We start from the raw sequence: 20002 nt of genomic DNA on the forward strand, positions 1-20002 counted from the left end.
ACTACAGTGTTAAGTTGCAAAAGAATCTTTTCCCTACTTTATGATGCTGAGCTAGCATTCAGCTTGGCTGTGATTATTCTATAAAGAAATCTCTCAGGACTCAAGACTTGAACATTCTAGCCCAAAAGTTAATACACTTACAATGTGAAAAAAAATATACTTTCAACTAAAAGCCTCCTCAATCCAAGCTACACTGAAGAGAATCTTAGCATATTCTATACATTGTTACTAATATTTTAGTTTGAAATCAAATATATCGAGATTTATCATTATTTCTGAGATAATGTTAACACACAGCCTTCTTCAGGTCTTGAGTTTGAGAATTTAGTACACCACTTAACTTTTCAATATGTGACTGGAAAACCCCAGTCTTTCATCTGGCAAGCATGCTTAAAATACTTGAAATTCAGAAATTAGCTGGTTCAGGTAGCTTCCTTCACTTCCCAACCCCCCAGCCCCCACCCATCCTATGAGTAAATGAAATATATTCCTGTTTACAGCCTTACCTTTCGCTGCAGAGAACCCATCCTTACAGACTTTGCATCAGCAGACTGGTACGTGAGCCACAAGCCTGTATCTACATGTTGTATGAAGCATATTGAATCCCCATACTTTATTTCAGGTGCTCCCATTCCATCCACCTCCTTTCTTGTCCCTATGTCCAACTTTTCCTGATGAAGAAAAAAATGTATACATGAACAATAACCAATGTGTTAATATTTGCATAAAAAATTAAATATTAGAAAATTATCCAGAACAGCACCTGAAAGAATATTTGAGATCATTCTTTAAAGATATTACGAAAAAACTAAAAAAAACCCCTAACTTTTAGACTTTAAACTTTAAAGACAAAGAGAAATATCATGAAAAAACCTAGCCTGTTAAACTTGAAAGGCTGTGTGTATTCATTTCACCTGCACAGGAAAGAATTAGGATCATAATTGATAGTACATGATATTATTGAAACATAAGACCTTGCAAAACAACCCCAGACACATTGACTCCCCTTAGATGTACAAGGGGATGTACAAGATGTACAATCTCCACAAACTTTTCTTGAGCATTTGTGGCTTTTCCTAGCCTGGAAAAGATGAGCTCCATCCAACAATCACTGAGAGATGGCCTTTAACCTGTCACTGCCCAACAATGGGCTCAGTACTTCCTGAAAAAAGCAATCCGTTTCTGCATGATTGGCCTGCAAACTATTAATTAGTGTCCTGTAGAGACAGAAGTTGTTTCAGGAGAGGAAATGCAGTACCCCAAACAGCTTTTTGCTTAATTCTCCTAAGCAAAAACTACTTCTGAACAGACTTGTATGGACATACAGCCCACACATCCTGCTTCCTGGCAGATCATCCATTTAATCTCTCCAAAAACAAAGTTCAACTGGCAGATTTACCTTCTTGGCTGTACATTCTGTATGCAACATAAACCCCTTAACCAGGTACAGCTTCAACACTCTGGGCTTCTCCTGATCAGCAGGAGATGACAAGCATCTTCCTGCAGCTACTCAGAGTAACATTACAAATAGTGTGAAAAAAACAACTTCTTGTTCTACCTGTCTACCACCAGGATAGACCAGAAAAGTGATTACTTCATAAACATTTACCCCTGACAATGTGGGAAGACAGTTTCACATAAAAGTTAAGAAAGATTGGGGTTTGTATATGTTGTCACCTTATTGCAGGGGTTCTATACTGTTGTCACCTATTGCAAAATTTTCATACCTTCTTGGTGTCTCTCCCAGGCAGCTCCTCAGAGCACTGACTCTTCTTCACAAAGCAACCAACTAACTCCAATTCCCTTCTCAACCAACCAACCAACCCACTCTTTTATAGCACTCTTCTTCTCATGGGTTATAGCTGTGGCCTGTTGAAGTCAGGCCTGTTCCTAATCTTTGCTAATTGGCCAGGCTGCAACTCTTTAGGGGTAAGATTACTTTGTACACTGTCTTTATTTTTCTTATATTCTCTCTCCCTACATGTACGCAAACAGACAACAATCTCTACCTTATTAAAGGTTTTTTTAAAGCATTTTTTAAGTAAAGGGAAATGTCCTGTAACTAGATTTTCAGCCTACAGTCATGAACTCATTTTGAAGCATTTGAAAAAAAAAGTAGAATAGTATGGAGGTGAAATTCTTATTATTCCTTTTCATTGTATTAAATTTTCAGATATAATATAGTCACCAATTCAGTTTGTTTTCTGATTGTTTCTGGATACAGATGTTAGTTTCACTACCTAGTAAATGACTTTCAGCACTTCTTAAGTGCTGAAATTCTTATTAAAGTCTTGTCCATTGATACATTGTAGTAATTGATTTATTAATAATCTGATGCCAATATGAGTTATTGCGTGCCTCTATTTCCTTATTAACCTATTATTTTCTCATATAATTTCTCTAAATGTTGCATTCAATTCTTTCAAAAACTAGCACAAATAACCTGAATGTATTAACAGTAGGAAATTGAAAAGCTACCTATAATATGACATTGCAAAGGAATTATGATGTGGGAAAAAATAAATTAGATCCTGATTTCAAGTTCCAGTTTTTTGAATTCCCTTTATAACTAGAAGATACTGTGAACATATACTGTACTTCTACATTGTAAGATTTTCTTTTTTTCAGGTCTCACAATTAATTTCTTTAGTTGTGAATACAAGAAATCACAAATTTTCTCATAAAGCACTGTAAAAAAGATGAGGGACTATTCATTTAACATATTTTTGCATTCTTTGTTAAAATCTACTGTAAGAGAAAGTGAAGGGGTTTGATACCAAAATATTCATTCCAATTAGAATTACATTTAATTTGCATAAAAATTGCAGTGCCAACAATTTGTCAAAGAAGATCTCTGTTCTCACTGATGTATCTCTGCGTGTATGTTTAAAGCCCAGATTGAAATCAATCCCATTAAAATGAGCTCTGCAAAATAAATGTAGTAGCCAGGAAAGCTATTATATAGTGTCGTAGTTGAATTACATGTAGGAGAGAAACAAAAGACTAGAGGATGATGTGGGGGCAGCAGGCATTACACCAGTCATTTGGGAGCTTCAACACATTGAGCTTTTTGTGGGAGCGAATGGGAACCACAAATTGTTTATAAAGGGGAAGATTTGAATGGAGTGCTCAGTTCACATCAATAAACAGCAGGTAGTTGAAAAAGTACACACAATGAATCAATCTCATTAGCTACAGCACAATAGCTCATCAGTGAAAATGAGGATCTGAAAAATATCAGAAATCACCATGTTGCTAATTAGTAATGGTGCATTGGCACAGACATTACATGGTACAAGTTTCCAGCCACTCTCTTACCACATATGTAACCTGTCATTACTGAACCATCTGCTAACTCTTCCTACATTTTACAAAGAAAACCTTCAGTTTTATTTGTAGTCTAGATCCATTCTCTGATGCTAGCCTTGTCTAAACAAGGATCAAAAATCTTCATTTATTACAACGGACCAAACAGCAACAAATGGGTTTTGCAACAGTCTGTAAACCATCTCAGTAATGCAAACCAAGAATGCATTGGAAATTAACAGGCTTACTGAACAATAGGCCAAATTTTCTACAGAAGGCTGTTCTCTTTATAAACAGTGTTTATTCCATGCATACAAGAGCACAAGTCAATCTTCCCACTTCTGTTTGGGGCTAAATGAACAATTTTTAAAAATTATTTCATTCTAATGTTGAAAAATTATTCTATGAAGTCTTACCTTAACCACTATTTCAGTCTAATGTTTCTGTTTAATTCCTTATAACATTCCAAAATGGATTACCTTGATTAAGGCTTGTCCTTTCAACTTTACCTCTTGTCATCCAACCTAACCCATACTCTCTGTGGTACACATTCAAGACTGGTATTTTAAGACCTCACCAACTGCAAGAAACTTATTTATGGCTGCTTTTTAATTTAATATAACTTCCATTAAATTTTAGAAGAAAAAAGATGAAAGAAAAAGCTGAAGACATAAAAATACGAGCCATAAAATTTTATTAAAATTGATGTGTTCCTGTCCACTGGAAAAGAATACAGACAGGAAAAACAGACTTGGTACAGAATGTACAAACATTACTAAATTGGTAAAATTGCCTTATTTCAGTGGAGTAGTGATATTAAAACAATGTTCTTTATCAAAAAGAATCAATATTGAGTAAATGGAAGAGAAAAAAAATCCACAAAACTTGATCTCTTTAAACAAAATGTATTAAAGGAGCCGTATGTTTGGGAAATAAATTGTAGATATCTGTGGACATCCTGTGCTGAATGAAGCAGAACTACTGGAGGAAAAAAAAAAAGAAAAAAAAAATTTTCTGAATTTCAGATTCTTGAAAGGCTAATATGTCGCAGACATCTTTCATGAAAAATCCTTTCTTAGGATTTTTCCTTGTGAGAAGCTGCAGTTTCAGCAACCAAAAGTAAACAATGGTTATCTGCTGCTGTGGAATGCAACAGGTAGACCCGTGATTGGTCTCCTGTGGATGTTGGGATTTCCTGACCACTCATGGCAGAGCTGGCTCTTGCTCTCTGTCTGAGACACAAATCTTTGTTATTCATTCTTTTCTATTCTTAGCTTAGCTAGCTTCTGAAGAAACCTTTTCCTTTCTATTTCTTTTTAGTATAGTCTTAATGTAACATATATCATAAAATAATAAATCAAGCCTTCTGATCATGGAGTCAACATTCTCGTCTCTTCTTCATCCTGAAAACTCTTGTGACCACAGTCATACTAATATATTTTGCATTTAATGATAATTATTAGGGTAATATATGATAACCAGAGAACAAAGGCTGATTACCAGAAAGAAAAATTAAGTGACTGTTAATTAAGCTCCTTAGAAAGCCCTTATCTTCTGGGTGCTCTTTGGAAACACTTTCTGATATTTTCAAGCTTTCATAAAAAAAGAAATAAAACAAAACAAACAAACAACTAAAACCCTTTAGCTTTCTAGTTCTCTTCTGGGCTACTTTTTAAACGAAGCACTGGCAAGGTACTGGCAATGTTTAAGATGATGAGCCCTTGCAAAAATAGGGTATAAAAATAAATGTTGAGCCTCTATACTTGCATGTGAATCTTCAGGTTTGCAGGTGATACATTTTCAGCAGTATCCCTGCAAACATGAAAGCTGCTTTTCATACAGAAATTGAAGTTATCTACTCACATGTTTGAAGGAACTGATTCTTTAACACTTTCCTCTCCCTTGTTTGTTTTTGCCTATTTAAAGCAAACTTGCTACTGTGCAACAACTGAGAGCTTCACAATTCTTCCTACTTCTTTCCAGCTACTGCAAGGAAGAATTATGACTGTGGCAAGAAAAGGGATGAAATTTCAATAAGAAAGACCCAGCTACTTGAAACACCCACAGGTTTTTATGGTCTGTACTCAATAAAGATGATTAGGAGCTCCCTCTTATCCATGATTAATTTTTTTGAGTGCTAAGCACATACAACAATATAAATGAAAGTTTGGATGGTTTGTTCAAACATACTCAGAGGAAAAGAGATCCTAAATCTGCATACCTTCTTTACAGAAGCCTTTCTAGCACTCCTATAATTTGATTTTTTTTTTTTTTAATACTCTTTCCCAGAGAGGGAAGGCACCTAAAGTTTTTGATAGCCTAATAAAGTGAAACATGACACTCCTATAACAAGTCCCAAGCAGGAGACTGAATCGCAGAATGGGTCAGTTGGAAAGAACCACACTGAGTCATCTGGTCCAACTTCCCCGCTTAAGCAGGGTCATTCTGAAGCATGTGACATAGAAATGCATCCAGACTCAATTCATCTTCAGCAAAAGATTTACTCCTCCTCCTCCTCTGTGGTATATCTATAATTTCCTCCAGGTAAGTCATTTGTTAAAATTAATATTGATATCCACAACATTTACATCAAATATGATCTTCCAGACTTCCAATTTCTTTGAAAATCCATATTTAAACAGCAGTATGATTATATTTGTCATGTGCTGATTAGCTTATATACCCCTCTTAAAATTCTCTCATTACTTAAAGAATTGATTACCATAACAAGTTTCTACCTGCCCCAGAGCCTTTTGTCTCTGCTCTGCTCAGCATAGGATTGGCCACTAAAAACAAAATAAATGTTAACATTTCATTTTGAGAATGGCAGAACAAAACCATTTCAAAATATAAAATCTCAAAATAATTTCAAATGAGACTTCCAAATTCAGACTGGGAAAAAAGAATAAAAAGAAGAAACTTCAAATACAACATCACCTAGTCTCCAAAGCACATGTGTATGTGCTACATAAAAAATAGAGACAAACCACCTTATCCATTTCAACAGGTGACTGACATTCTTTATTGCTAAAAATTCTGGCCTTCGAGTATTTTTTGGACTAAATAAACAATGTAATAGTATATTGTTCCACTCTTTTTGGAGCAATCCCTGCTGACAACCCATCTTAAACATCAGTGAGTGAGTTATTCTACTCCTCTTGCTTTCAAGTGTTGAAATCTATAGTAGCTGCAACAGGAAATTCCCAGTATGGTTGCACTGCATTGTCCTAAAATATTTAAGCATTTCTATGATTTTCTAATTGGTTTCAAAAAAGATATATTGTCCAGATCTCAAAATCATCACCTTAAACTAGAAGTTCTTTGTAATCAAATTGCAAAAGGCTATATGCCTTCTTTTGGGTATCTTTTCTTCTCTTATCTTTCCAAGCAGGCAAATAATTAATATATATATATATAAATTAAATGGTACGAGAAGTTATTGTATAATTCTGTTTACTGTTACTTTGTATTTTAGAAGACAGTTTTTACAATAACAAAATTATTGTTGGAAAATTTTCAGACAAAATGCTACAGATTAAAAATATGAGAAATAAAGGATATTTAAGAATTTATCAGAGTATTATTTACCCCCTACAAAAGTACTGGTTTAAACTCAAAATGCTTATTGAAGCTGTCAAAATGAAAAGTCAAACTCTGGTAACTTCATATTAGACTACAGTAAAGTATCTGCTGAGAGAAATCCTGAATTTCCCATTTAATTTCAGTAACTCACAATATTATAAATTTTCCTATGTCAGACAGCAGATATAAACAGTGAAGCAGCAGAGAAGTTAATCAGAACAACAAATGAGAAATGAGTATACTGCTCAAAAGTGGGAAAGCAGTACAGAAAAACCTCAACCCAACCAATGAAAAAACAACAAAACATCAAAATATAACAAGAAAAAAAAAAAGAAACCCACAAACACACAGACAGCTAACAATACATAGAGAATGTAAGGTAAAAGAAATTTTCTATTTATTCATTATACTGCACATTGGATTCTCTAATTAGTTTTTTAATTTTTAATAATTAATGCAATCACAACAAACAGAAAGTATCTTAATCTTGCTTTCTAAAGAGATTGGAATTACTACTAGTAACATCAATGCTGCACTGATTCCATACCTTGGAAGACCGAAAACAGAATGCTGTAGATTTTACATCTGCCTTCTCTTTGTCTGTAAGAAGAAGACTCTTGTCATCCAGGAGACTTAAATATTTTCCTGTTGTTATATGTCTTAGCCTGAATGGCTGTCCCCATCTAATGTGGCTTCCACTCCACCTAAGAGAGTCCATAAAGAAACATTTATTTCAATTGTTTTTTTTTTAACTACAGGCAATAATATTTTAAAGTAAAATATATTGCCAACTAGTTGCTACAAAATATAAAATTTCCATGTTGTATTATCAGCAAGAAAGTGTCTACTTCATGATTATCCCAAATAAAACCATTCTAATAAATAATCTTAAGGTCTTCTTAGCACAAGCTGTCTTTGTTCAGACTGAATTCCTCTTGAGAGAAGGTACAGACCGCCTACAGGAAAGGAGGCTTATGCTGTACACAAAGAGTTTAGATCTGCCAGTTCCCTCTCCAACATTTCATCTAACAGCAGCTGCCATTCTTCACTCTCCCAGAGACCTTTTAGCAGTCAGCAGATTTTAAGCACACTTTAAATGTTGTGCAAAATAAAATGCCTAAAAAAAATAGAAAACTTCCTAAAATAAATACGATAAGTTATTAAGCAAAATATGGCCCAGGTTCTTCATATTCTATAGAAGGAAGAAAGGCAAAGCTTATCTTATCTAAGCTCCCCAAAAATTATTCACCTTAAATTACAGGTCAGAGCTTTCCAACTTCTTGCTGTAAACTGAAAATTCAGCCCTGCTGCTCTTCCTGTTTAATTCCTTGTGTAGGGGTTACTAAGGAGTATGTACTTCACAAAGGCTTTTCAGATTGGAAAACTTTCACAACTTTTTCTAGTCTTCACAGAATTTTCTTCAGTTATATATCTGCAAAAGTTTGCACTTCAAATGTATGTGAACGCTGCATTTTGGAGAGGAAATCATGTATCTATTCTGTATATCTATGTATATGTTTTTGTATGTATCCACGTGGAAGTCTGAAATTCCCTTTAGCTAGTACATACACAGGTTTAACTTAAATTCATTTTCATTTTCCCTGACACACAGATGCAGCAGGTTAAAGCACTTACCTATTTAACACCAACATCCACTTGTTTAAATGTGTCTTGAGAGTTGGCCATACTGGATGCAAAGTATGCAAAACCAATTTGGCAAACATTTTCAAAGTGCATTTTTTAAAATGCTTCTTTTTTGTAACAGGATTTATTACACTTCAGTGATTAAACTTCTAAACATTTATAGTTATTGGTTTTAGAGAGAACACAAAAATAAAAAGGTTTTTGCCCTCAACTATTTATTTTTTTTTTAATCTAGAATCTATTCTGTTTAAATGGAGGGAGCTTTGAGGTAGAAGGAAATAGAAAAGCTTTATATGTTAGAAACACATTTATCTTTTTCTGTTTTCTGCACAGCAAAGTCCATATACTCCACAAAAGGACATCTGAGTCCAGTGTTCTAGCATAACTTCTGTTTCTCCAGTCAGTAAAATGTCAGGTCATGAATCTCAGCTATTGTGTTGCCGAGTCTGGTAAATTACATCGGTTCTGCACCTTTTATATTACAGGTCATGCTGGGGAGCTGCCTTTTCTTTTGTCTGATTCAATTTTCTTTTGGCCCAAATAGCTACAGACCATAAGAAAAAAAAAAGGTAGCATAATTGAGCCATGCTTCTAGTTCATGCCTGCAGGATAGGAAAAATACCAATTCATGTGCACTTACAAAAAAGCCTTTTGAGCAGGAAGTATCTTGTGAAGCCATTTCTGGCTACTAAAAATATATTTTGCAGTGTGTGAGCATGAACTCTGCCACGTTTTGGGAAAGAAAGTAATGCTGAGCAATAGTATTTGGTGTCCCATGGCAGGGCATCCCAAGGGCATCCGTCCATGTACACTGCCCAGGCAATTTTTTATGAGAGATCTCTAATAATGAACAGAGCTGAGGGAAAAAAAATTGTTCCTTTAGAAATATGCAGAACCCACAAAGCATATCTGCAGTCATTCTGGGAAGGACTACAACTGATTGAGAACTTCAGGCATGCATACACAAAGCTACAAATTTGCCTGAATATTAATGGACTGCAATACAGCAGTGAACGTATATGGCAATTAGAGTATCATACTGGAAAATAGTTTGGTGAGGGAAGTGTAGAGAGAGAGTGTTATTCTTGGGATTTTATTTGGTTCTTTTTTTTCCTGGTAAGAAAGTCCTGGTTTTTAAAAAGAAAGACAACCACTCCCTTTGTAATAATTCTTAGGACAATTCTTACAATTTCTTTCAGTCATGTATGTTCAAATGTTTACCCTTCAAGAGTTTGTATACAATGCCTGTCAAAGTGATATATATGATGGTCATAACAGAAAGCTGTCATTACTTGAACCCCCACGTAACTCCTGTACTGCCTATTAGGGAAGTAAATGCCATGGGGAAAGCAAAAAGCCAGAGATCCTTCCAGTTTCATTGTTGTCATCACTGTCTCAAGGTCCACTTTAGTCCAAAGGAAAAATCTCACTGCCCTATCACTGACATTTAATGTCATCCTATTAATAAAATGCACACAGAGAAAACAGCATCATTGGAATGTAACCTTTTCATAAGCTTCTCTGATTTAATCTCTAAAGAGCAATCATTTATTCCTCACTAGACACTTTCTCATGAGCACATATCTTAATATGATTTAAATGCAGTTTTACACTGCTATTACCTTAACAAACAAGGCACAATTCCTTACTATTACTCCAACACTTCCAATAACACATGATTGATTTTTTTCTCTTAAATTTTTTATTTTAAAGTCTTCCAAATGACTTCAACAAGCTGGGGGAGGAGTGTCACAAGTGATTTTTATTTTAAGGAAATCAGTCCTGGTTTTGTCATTTATGGGCTAAAAATGTAAATTGTGAATTCACTGACAGCTATAACAACTTTAAAAAATAATCAAAACACACACTCTCTCTCTAGGAACTTGTTTAATATTCAATGAAAGTCATATAAAGCATTTTAAAGGATTATTTTAGTTTTATTCATCTGGATTTATAATTATGCTTTTGATTTTATAGGATTGCTCTTACTATTCAAAAAGTGTTCTTGCCAAATGTCCTTCTTTTTCTGAGATAGATTTTACTTACGCAACTCTTAGAGTCTCTAGTCGCCAAAGGGAACGAGCATGAATGGACACAGCACCACCTTCATAATGGACAGTTCTGAAAACCAAGCAATGGCACAGACTAAATGTTCAGCAGAATTCATCATCATATGTGTTTGTTCTTTTAACCACATCTCTCATTTTAAGATTGTCAAAACAATTATTGAATTTGTCAGATTCAAAGGTTATTAAATTCAAAACCCAGTCTTGTAAATTAAACCTGCAGACTTGGTTATTTAAATTTTGTTTTAACTGTCCTTAGCATCCATAATTGTAACATTCATACTAACAAGGTTTATACAGCATTTGCTTAGACATTTTTCCTAGTGTTTTAAGGATAAATAATCCAGGGGAGAAAATAGTACCATTAACCTGATAATTACAACATTTCTAGATTCTAACAAAAACTGAGTATCAAGTAATGATTAAGATTTGTGAGCATTGCATGTATCTCCCAGGAAAGGTAGTGTTTTTTCAGAGCTTATACTATTAAAATAACTGCAACTTATGACACTGAATTTTGAAGATATACTTATTTAGCACTTTATTTTAATACCATAAACACCTACGATATAACAACCACAGTGACACAGTCTTCATACATCTCAGATGTTAACAGCTTCTTAGTTACAAACTTTTATATGTAATGACCTCTCAAATTCCTGGATATAACCAGAAATCTAAGTATCTCTAGAAAAACGTCAGTTAAGCTAAAAAAGATATATTTTTTTTCCTCCATTATTCTACACACAGGTAAGTCATCTATATTAGATGGAAAACATGGTTAAGACCTATGGTAACCAAAAGCCCTGAGCAGATAACCCTGTTTTCCTTCAAAATAAACACTAAGGAAAGTGAGCATTGCCATTCTAAATTTAGGGAGCCATTCTTTGGATTGTGTCCTGCCTGTACCTATAATTCTGCCCTATGACATGGACAGAATTTAAAAGCCTAGGCCTTTCCTTTTGGGAAAATACATAAAAGAGTCACTTAAGCAAAGAAGTGATGTCACTATGCTTATCAGATCAAGCATTTCAGAGACTACCAAACAATGGCCTAGTTTTATAGGTCCTGGAAGAGATAATGTTTTGAGTAAATGTTGCGAACTTCAGTCAAGATCAGGCACCACCAAAAATAGCCAGCAGCATAACTTAAGGGACTATTAATAACAAAATTGTAGGCATTCCCCATTCTTTGCTAAAAGCAATTTTTGACAACTACAGTTTTGGAATCAAGTACATACTACTTACTAGGCTTTACCTTTCAAAGTCCTCCTGTGGATATAATACAGAAGGACTGAACATTTAACACAGAGGAAAACCCAGCATTGAAAGAAATGGTTCAAAACCAAAAGAAATAAAATATGTTTCTCAGAACTGTTAAGCATACATGAAAGTATATATGTGCTAAAATTCATCTTTGAATGAACTATTATGGAAATAAACACTCCCAGACATTGTGAAAGAACAAAGATGAACCATACAAGAGCAAAAATTAGTCCAAACACAAAACAAATACATCTCATTAAAGTTATAGAATCAGAAACACTGAACATTCATGACCCCAGGTATAAATAGAAACTACAGCACATGTTCCACATAGCAAGAAGTTACAGATGAATATAAATATGTACAATATTCACCCCTTGGCCTTATATCCACTATTTTCTCCAAGTATTATCTCAGCCATTTGCTGCAATGGTTTGTGATGCTAGGAGCAGCTAGCAAGTATTAGCAAGTCAGTCATTTCCCTCTCACTGAAGGAAATAAAATTCAAATGCAATCTTATTTTTAATTGAAATTTACCTTTATTATTACAGTAAAATGTAATTGCTAAAGAACCTTGAACTTAGCTATTTCTCTGTTCAGATATTCTCTTTGCACTTCAGGTATTTGTTTAAATTCTTCTTCTGCAGCTAGCAGACCAAGACTAGATTTATGTGGCAATATCTCAAGAATAATAGATCAGATGTCAACCTGGTTGGTGGGTTTGGATTGAGAGTGGGAGGATGTAGGTTGTTTGTTTGGGTAGCTTGGGTGGTGGTTGTTGGTTTTTTAAAGCTGAAACATTCTGATTACATCCTGGCTTATTTAAATATGAACTGCACTCACAAAAATGCATTTGGAATCCTTGCACTTGCATATTGCATAATATGAAATTTAATTTTATTCAGCAGTTTTCAAGTCATTCATTATATTAAAAATCAGGTGGAAGCAAAGGTCTAAATTCATAATAATGTTTCATTCTTAAGTTGGTACCTTTTTACTTTTCAGAGGTTAAGTTCTTTCTCACAATGGAAATCCCAAAGCTGTCACCAGTTTCTCAGTTTGATTATCCTTTTGAAGCTAGTTTTGGATTACATATAGTTGGGTCATTGTAACACTAAAGATCTAAAAAACCTCCCATTTTAACCTTAAAAGAATGGCTTCTCATGGATGAAGTAGTTTACTTTTACATGACTGTCTATCCAATTATTTTTTTACTTTCTTCCTTCAAAGGGGAGCTATCAGTCTTAGAATGGTCAAATAAGATGAGAAAATGGGAAAGAGATAGAAGAAATCCTAAATAAAAACATATGACCTGTTTACTAGAGGAAATAAAAATGATTCTAAGGTTGTCAGTTAGTTCCATATGAATGACCAGGTATGGCAGCAAGAGAGGGAGTAAAGGCTAAAAGACAGTAATAGAACCTTAAAGACAAAAGCCAAAGAGGCAGAAGCTGAGCCTCAGCAAAAGAACAAGTTACAGCAATCTGGAGGACGAATGAAAGAGAACTGGTGATTGGAGGGCTAGGGATAAACAATCACTAGAAGGCAGCAAAAGGAGAAGCCTGAAAACTAGAATAAAAGATGAAATGGCAAGACATTGAAAGAACAGGAAAGAAGATACATGCCACACAAAAAAAAAAAAAACAAGGCACAAAGCATTAGAATGGGGTGTAAGCCCTTGTGTTTTTAACTAGATACTGTCTTTTCTATAGAAAATATGATTAAAGAAAAGATGAATAAAAGATTTCTTCAATGAAGGGCGAGTCACTTTGCCTTTACCATAACAGCATGCATGCTGAACATCGTCCTAAAGCAGATGCATAGGTTTATAACCCATACCATCTCAAAAGTTTTTATGCTAAGGAATTGGAAGCTCATTTTTAGTTCTTTTCATAAAAATAAATGTAGTAAATTGCTCTGAGATTGCTCAAACCAACTTCCTTAGTACTTGCTCAATATATCATTATTCGATGCGATGCACCTAATTTTTTTTTTTTTATATATACTTCTGATGACAGTCCAGTGCTGAAAAGGAAGGATGGTTCAAAACATTTCAATTTTTCTGGAAGCTGATACTAGTAGGTCATATCAGGTACTGGTACTGCTAGGTCAAATGAAACATTGCTTTTAATGACATGAAGTAATGCACAAAAATTCTCTGACTATCTAGATTTACTACAGATTTACACTGACAGGATGAAAAAAAATAAGAGAGGACACAATCTATGAGTCAGTTTTCCTCAAAGCTTGGGATACCTTGTATCTTCAGAGCCATACCCACCATATTGATTCGTGACATTTTTTTCTATTGTTTCCCATGCATTTTATCCATATATTCTACATGTATAGATTAAGGATATTAACCACCTTAATTTCAAAATAAAGTATCTATAAGCAATTCAGAACCTTTGAGACTTTTCAGTAAATTTGTATTATTAACATTCTAGTTAATTAGTTGGTATGATTAAGCCATTTTCTGGTCTGATCTATGACTGTAAGTTGAATTTAAAACACCATCCTTTTCCTGACTATGTCGTTCATCTATTTAATTTGCCTTTATCCAAACCAGAGCTGGGAGTGGACATGGCATTTTTCTCCCTGAGTCTGGGTTAGGTTGTGTGTGCAGCACCATGGACAGCGCCATGGCCCTGGCGGGACCGGGTCCTGCTCTCCCCGGCACCCACTCAGCGCTCTGGTCCAGCTCTCCAAGAGGGGATGCAGGAGCAAAGAGACAGTAAACATCAAAAAAAAGCTCCATATCTGAATCTATCATCTTTAATTTCAATAATGAATTAATTACACAGGTTTAAAATAGACTACCACATGTTAACCCCCCTAGAGTACCACTATTGAATTTATATTCTTATTAAAGTATTGTTCAGCAGAGAGAGGGCAATCATTTCACCGAAACTCACTGACTACAAATGGAAATTAAATGAGGTTAAAAGAAATTAGATTAAATGACAGTTTTTTGATACTGCTGAAGTAATCTTGGTTGAAGAAACTGAAAACCCTAAGTTCCACACCAAGAAAATAATTGAACAAATCTCAGTTGCTTGGAATGAACCAGGGCAATATAAAGAACAACAGTGTACCTGGATCACACACAAATTAATAAATCCAAATAAGATGTCAAAGTTCAAATGAAAGAATTTTTTCCAGTCCTCTCAATGACAGGCAAGCCTGGTTTTAGTTTGAAAAATCAGTCATGAAGATCTCTATGTATGTTTTCAAAATAATTTTAAAAAGCACAGCCATCATTATTCAAGGCTCAAGGGTTGTTTGGGGTGCAGGGGAAATGTTATTGACTTAACACTGGTTGAAAACTTTCTGAGTTCACATTTTAGTGATAGATCATGCTCCACATATGCTGGATCCCAAATTTTCTGAGATACAACAGACCTCATTAGTGCATAATGCTGTAAGAAAAGGTGTCAGAGAATGGCATGGAAAATAAGAAAGGGATTAGCTAAGTCATACTGATTTTGACTGTCACTTTAAAAGCCTGTCCATCCCTGAGACTAAGTGTTCAATGTAATTTACAAAAGCCTTAACATAATATTTTTCACCCAAACAAAGTCTCAAAGGTAGGAATGGTAAAACTGCTTCTGAAATTGGGCTACATTTATCCCTTCCCCCATGAAGGCCTATTCTGAATGGATGGTTTGAGAAACTGGAGTCTGCTCCAGCCCAAATGATACTTTGAAAAGCCAGGAGCACTTTTCTCTCTGTCACAGGTAATTTCTTTCCATAATAAAATATTTCTGAAGGGTCCAAATTGCACTGCAATCATCACTTTAAAGCACATATTGCAAATCAAAATGCAATTTAATTGCAGAGGAAACCCTCATAGTTCCTTTCTAGACTGGGAACTATGACTATAAGAGCCCTACTTTTGTGAAGTATTTAAGTTCTAAAAGAATATGAAAGATGGTGGTATAATCAAGAGCAAGCTCCACAACCCAATCAAAAAATAAAAACCCATCACATAATTTTGATTACATAGTTCTACCTGCCATAAGATTTTTGGGGACATCTATGAAAAAAAAACCAGAAAACCATCTATGAAAAAAAAACCAGAAAAAAAACAGAAAACCAACCAACGAACCACCAAAAGAAACAAACAAACAACAAAAAAAAACCCCAACACAACTACAAAACATATCCCCCCAACACAAGAAAGCAATCCAAAACTCTACAGTTGTGTCTGTATTTAAAACCAGCTTACATTTCTACAGGAAACTAAAAATAATACACATAATACGACCATGTCAACAGTGTAAAACGATTTCACTTAATTGAACTGCAGAAAGAAAGGGGGGGAGGGAACTGCTGACTGATTAAATTGTGATAAACTTATTATGAATATTTTTAATATTTTTTTCAGAGATTGAGCCAATGGAAAGCAACTTCACAGAAGCACTTTAATATATACATGCTCTAAATAACAACTCTCATCATAATTAAAATAAATATATTCATTCCTTTGATATTATAAATTCAAAATGAAGGCTTGACATTATAATTACCAAACAGGTTTAAAAAAGAAAAAAAAAAAAGTCAGAATTTTAACAGGAAAATACGTCAAAGGAAAGCAAAGACCATTTCAAGGTACCTGTAATACAAAAAGTGATTTAAATCTTTTGCTGGATAATCATATATGACCCTCCAACCAAAATAAAGGTAGTATTAAAAATTAACAATTTCTCCTCTATAAAACTGGAGGGAGGTGGTAAAAGAAGACTATACAATCCTTTATTTAAATTTAAAAACCATTCATAAATCAAGGAAACTGTGGTGGGTTTGCCTCATTCCTACTGACAAACTGCTTATATCAGCTCCTATGATGGGATCTACATCACAAACCACACAGACAGGGACTAAAGGAAAAGGAGTCAAGATAAATATGGATTCCCAGCTACTGTGCTGCTGCAGAAGTTTCCCCTGGCTTTGAAGATAGATGGAAATCAAAGTAATCACCTTAACAACACCAAACTGATAATATAAGGCCTTCTCTGGTCTGTCTATAACTGTATCTTATTTTTTACTCTACCTGGAAATGCTTCTGAAATTTCACTTTAAGAGCTACTCTGCAAAACTTGGTCTAGATTGCTAGACATAACTGAGACACTTTGAAGAATAAAAACACAGTTTAAGGATTCTATGCATAAGGTTTAAACCAGCTGCCTTAAAACAGCAACATACCTAACTAGAATATGCAGCAAATTGTATTTAATTCAGGGAAAATGCATGTACTTGATCTTTTGTCTGTTCCTTTTTTTGTTCTTTGGCTGGGTCAGTGAGTGAAGACTACCAGGGTGTATTTCACCCTGCCTGTGGCATTTTTAAAATAATACCGCTGTATTCCTCTACTGTAATATCAAGTAAACCATCATATTATGACAAACTTTTTCATTTGTACTGCTTCAAATTAGAATGTTTTTTGATTACAAAGCAAACTTAATCTAGCAACTTCACAGAGCTTCTACTTAAACCTGCATCCTAAGGGAAAGTTAGGTTTCTGACTCAACAGCAAAGTCCCTCTTCCACAATATGGGTCCACCCCACCTTATAAGGATCACTGTACCACAATCTAAGGCCCACATGGAGGGACACACAAGCTCAACAATTAAGCAAGGAAACACAGCACAGACTCAGAAAAAAAATTGAGATGCAGAAAATTATTTTATAAGCTTTTTATGTGACTCCTTCTGCCACTGTAGTAAGCCTCTTCCAGTGTAGATTTGGATGATCTTGACTCAGAGGAAGCTTTGTTAGGTACTGTAATCATGAAGACAGTGCCTGCACTGTCACTGCTTCATAGGCCTCCACTGTGCCAAGTGAGAGTATCAACTCTCATATGTACAAGAGCATAAACATCTTGAAAATGCGTGCTTTAATTTCAACTCCTGGTACTCATTGAAGCACTTTTATACTTGAAACTTTTGCAATTGTATCAATGTTCTAAGAATAGAGTAAAACTATAGTTATTTTTGGACACTGCCTAGGAGGATACTTCAATGTCTAAACTATTTATTTATTCCCTGAAATAGATACCAGGTGACATTATAGAATAAAATCATTATTTTAGGATTGTCTGATCTTTTATCTATTTGAAAAGACATAAAGAGGAAGCCTCTGCAGAAAAATAAAAATGAGATAGAAGAATTAGTGAGTCATAACAGGGATGGTACTTCCAGTGCTCCCTTATGCTGTCATTCTGCAGAGCAGACCTGCTCTTCAGGTGTATGCTGGAGCAAAACAAACCAAACAAAATCACAATCTGTCTTCAATCAGACTACTTCAAGAGGCAATGACAGGATAATATGAAATTATTGTACTTCAAACATATCACACATCATTTTATGCCTCATGTGCAAATGTTACAGAACTGAAACTCAAATTAAAGAAAAATAATTTGTCTTAAAATTTCCTACCTGCCAAAATTACACATATATTTACACATAATTCTGCCAGTCGTTGAATCACAACCATCAAAATGATGTATGCATACATATTGAAAACTGAAAGGAGCCACAATTTATTTTGACTAGGCAACAGTATTAATTAGAGGTAGAAGTAGAGATGTTTTAAGCAATAGCTAAAATTACTAATAATTCAAGAGGAGAAAACATGGGTCACAGAGTGATTATAACTAACTCCATATAATTAAAAGTAAACATAGATTATATTCTAGGTTTATTAGTAAAAAATACTTTTAAATACTACAGAAAAATAGAAAAATTGCAGAAATGAGACTATGGAAAACAAACAAACTTATTTTTTATTTTGCTTGTTTATCAAAGAAAGTTCCTGAAAACCAGTACATTTCAGAAGAGCAGATGTTTTTAAGAAGCACATAGAAGCAATGTTTCTCAGTATTGCTATGAGGAAAAATAAAGGCAAAGACATACATCCTATTTGTTGCCTAGTAGCTCTGCTTCTTTTGGGGTTTTAGACAGATACGGGAAAGGCATAAAGAAATAGAGAACACCGCAGACACCGCAGAAAGAAATACAATTTTCTAATTTGTTTACAGGCACTGCTCTGCAGATTAAGAATTTAACCATATTCTTCCCATGCTATAGGACAGAAAAATGCACCATGTGAATGCACAAGTAGAACAAATCATTTTTTTTCTTAATTTACAACTTCACACTCCATTATTGTGTTTTACATATGATGTTAGACTTGTTGAAAAGAGACAGATTTTTAGTGTGTTCTTAAGCACTGAAGTTCATTACTGAAGTGTTTGATCACCCCATAAATCTGAAGTTACACTGCAACTACATTTTTTAAAGGAATTTTGCAGGATTTAGACTGATGTAAGAGCAAACACTATAGCATCCTATTAATTTATCACCTTAAGTTTTCCTGTTTCAGGCTGAGGATAATAATAGCAGTGATCAAGGGGTAATGATTCTCACATGATAACTAAAATTAAAACCTGAACAGATCACATTTTAAGTATCAGCATTACAAACTATCTTATGCATTCAAAAACTATTCCCTTGTCTGAAGTAAGAAATATCCATGAAGTGTCGGTCACCAGCTCTATAAGAAAACTCTGAGATAACTTCTTTTCTCATTAACATCTAAAAATTCATAAAAGAATTTTGTGATGAGAGCTTCCAGAATCTTGTCCTTATCTTTAAAAATGAGAATAAATAAAATAAAAAACACATTTCTATTTGCAAACCAAGAAAACTCATTTTGATGAGTATGTTAATGAATAGCACTTCCTTTGTAATGGAAATGAAGCTACCTAATATGCTGCATTAAGCAAACTATTCTAAAATACCATTTAGTAACATTTAGCAACATTTAGCCTGAAGGTACAAATAAATTATACCACACTGCCCTACTGGAAAGTTTAGGGCATATGTTATTAGAGCAAATAAAGAGGACTGGTGCAATCACTCCACTGAGACATGCCACTCACTGAGTCAGTCTTCTCACTATTTTGATTTCTTAGTTAACAGAGAGAGACACAGACCAGGTTGTCATCACTACTTCCACTCCAGGATTCCTTGAGTCAAGAAAATAACCATAAATCAAGTTCTAGACTGCCATGACAGGTAGACCTGAGATTAATCCCGCATTAGTTGCTTTGAAAGATTGGACAGTATTCTTACATAC

At 34.5% G+C, this 20002-nt stretch overlaps 1 protein-coding gene across 6 annotated transcripts in view; it reads right to left on the minus strand.

Annotated features, from left to right (window-relative positions):
- Positions 1-20002, minus strand: part of RYR2 (ryanodine receptor 2) — a 384358-nt gene that overhangs the window by 190731 nt on the left and 173625 nt on the right. For all 6 annotated transcript variants that reach the window (XM_077175563.1, XM_077175560.1, XM_077175562.1 and 3 more), the window contains 3 exons: positions 10579-10653; positions 7436-7592; positions 507-671 (listed from right to left, as the gene is read on the minus strand). In XM_077175563.1, coding sequence (XP_077031678.1) covers positions 507-671; positions 7436-7592; positions 10579-10653 — 397 coding nt within the window. The remainder of the gene's footprint in view (positions 1-506; positions 672-7435; positions 7593-10578; positions 10654-20002) is intronic.

The sequence above is a fragment of the Agelaius phoeniceus genome, chromosome 3 (assembly GCF_051311805.1).
Source record: "Agelaius phoeniceus isolate bAgePho1 chromosome 3, bAgePho1.hap1, whole genome shotgun sequence".
NCBI classification, from domain to species: Eukaryota; Metazoa; Chordata; class Aves; order Passeriformes; family Icteridae; genus Agelaius; species Agelaius phoeniceus.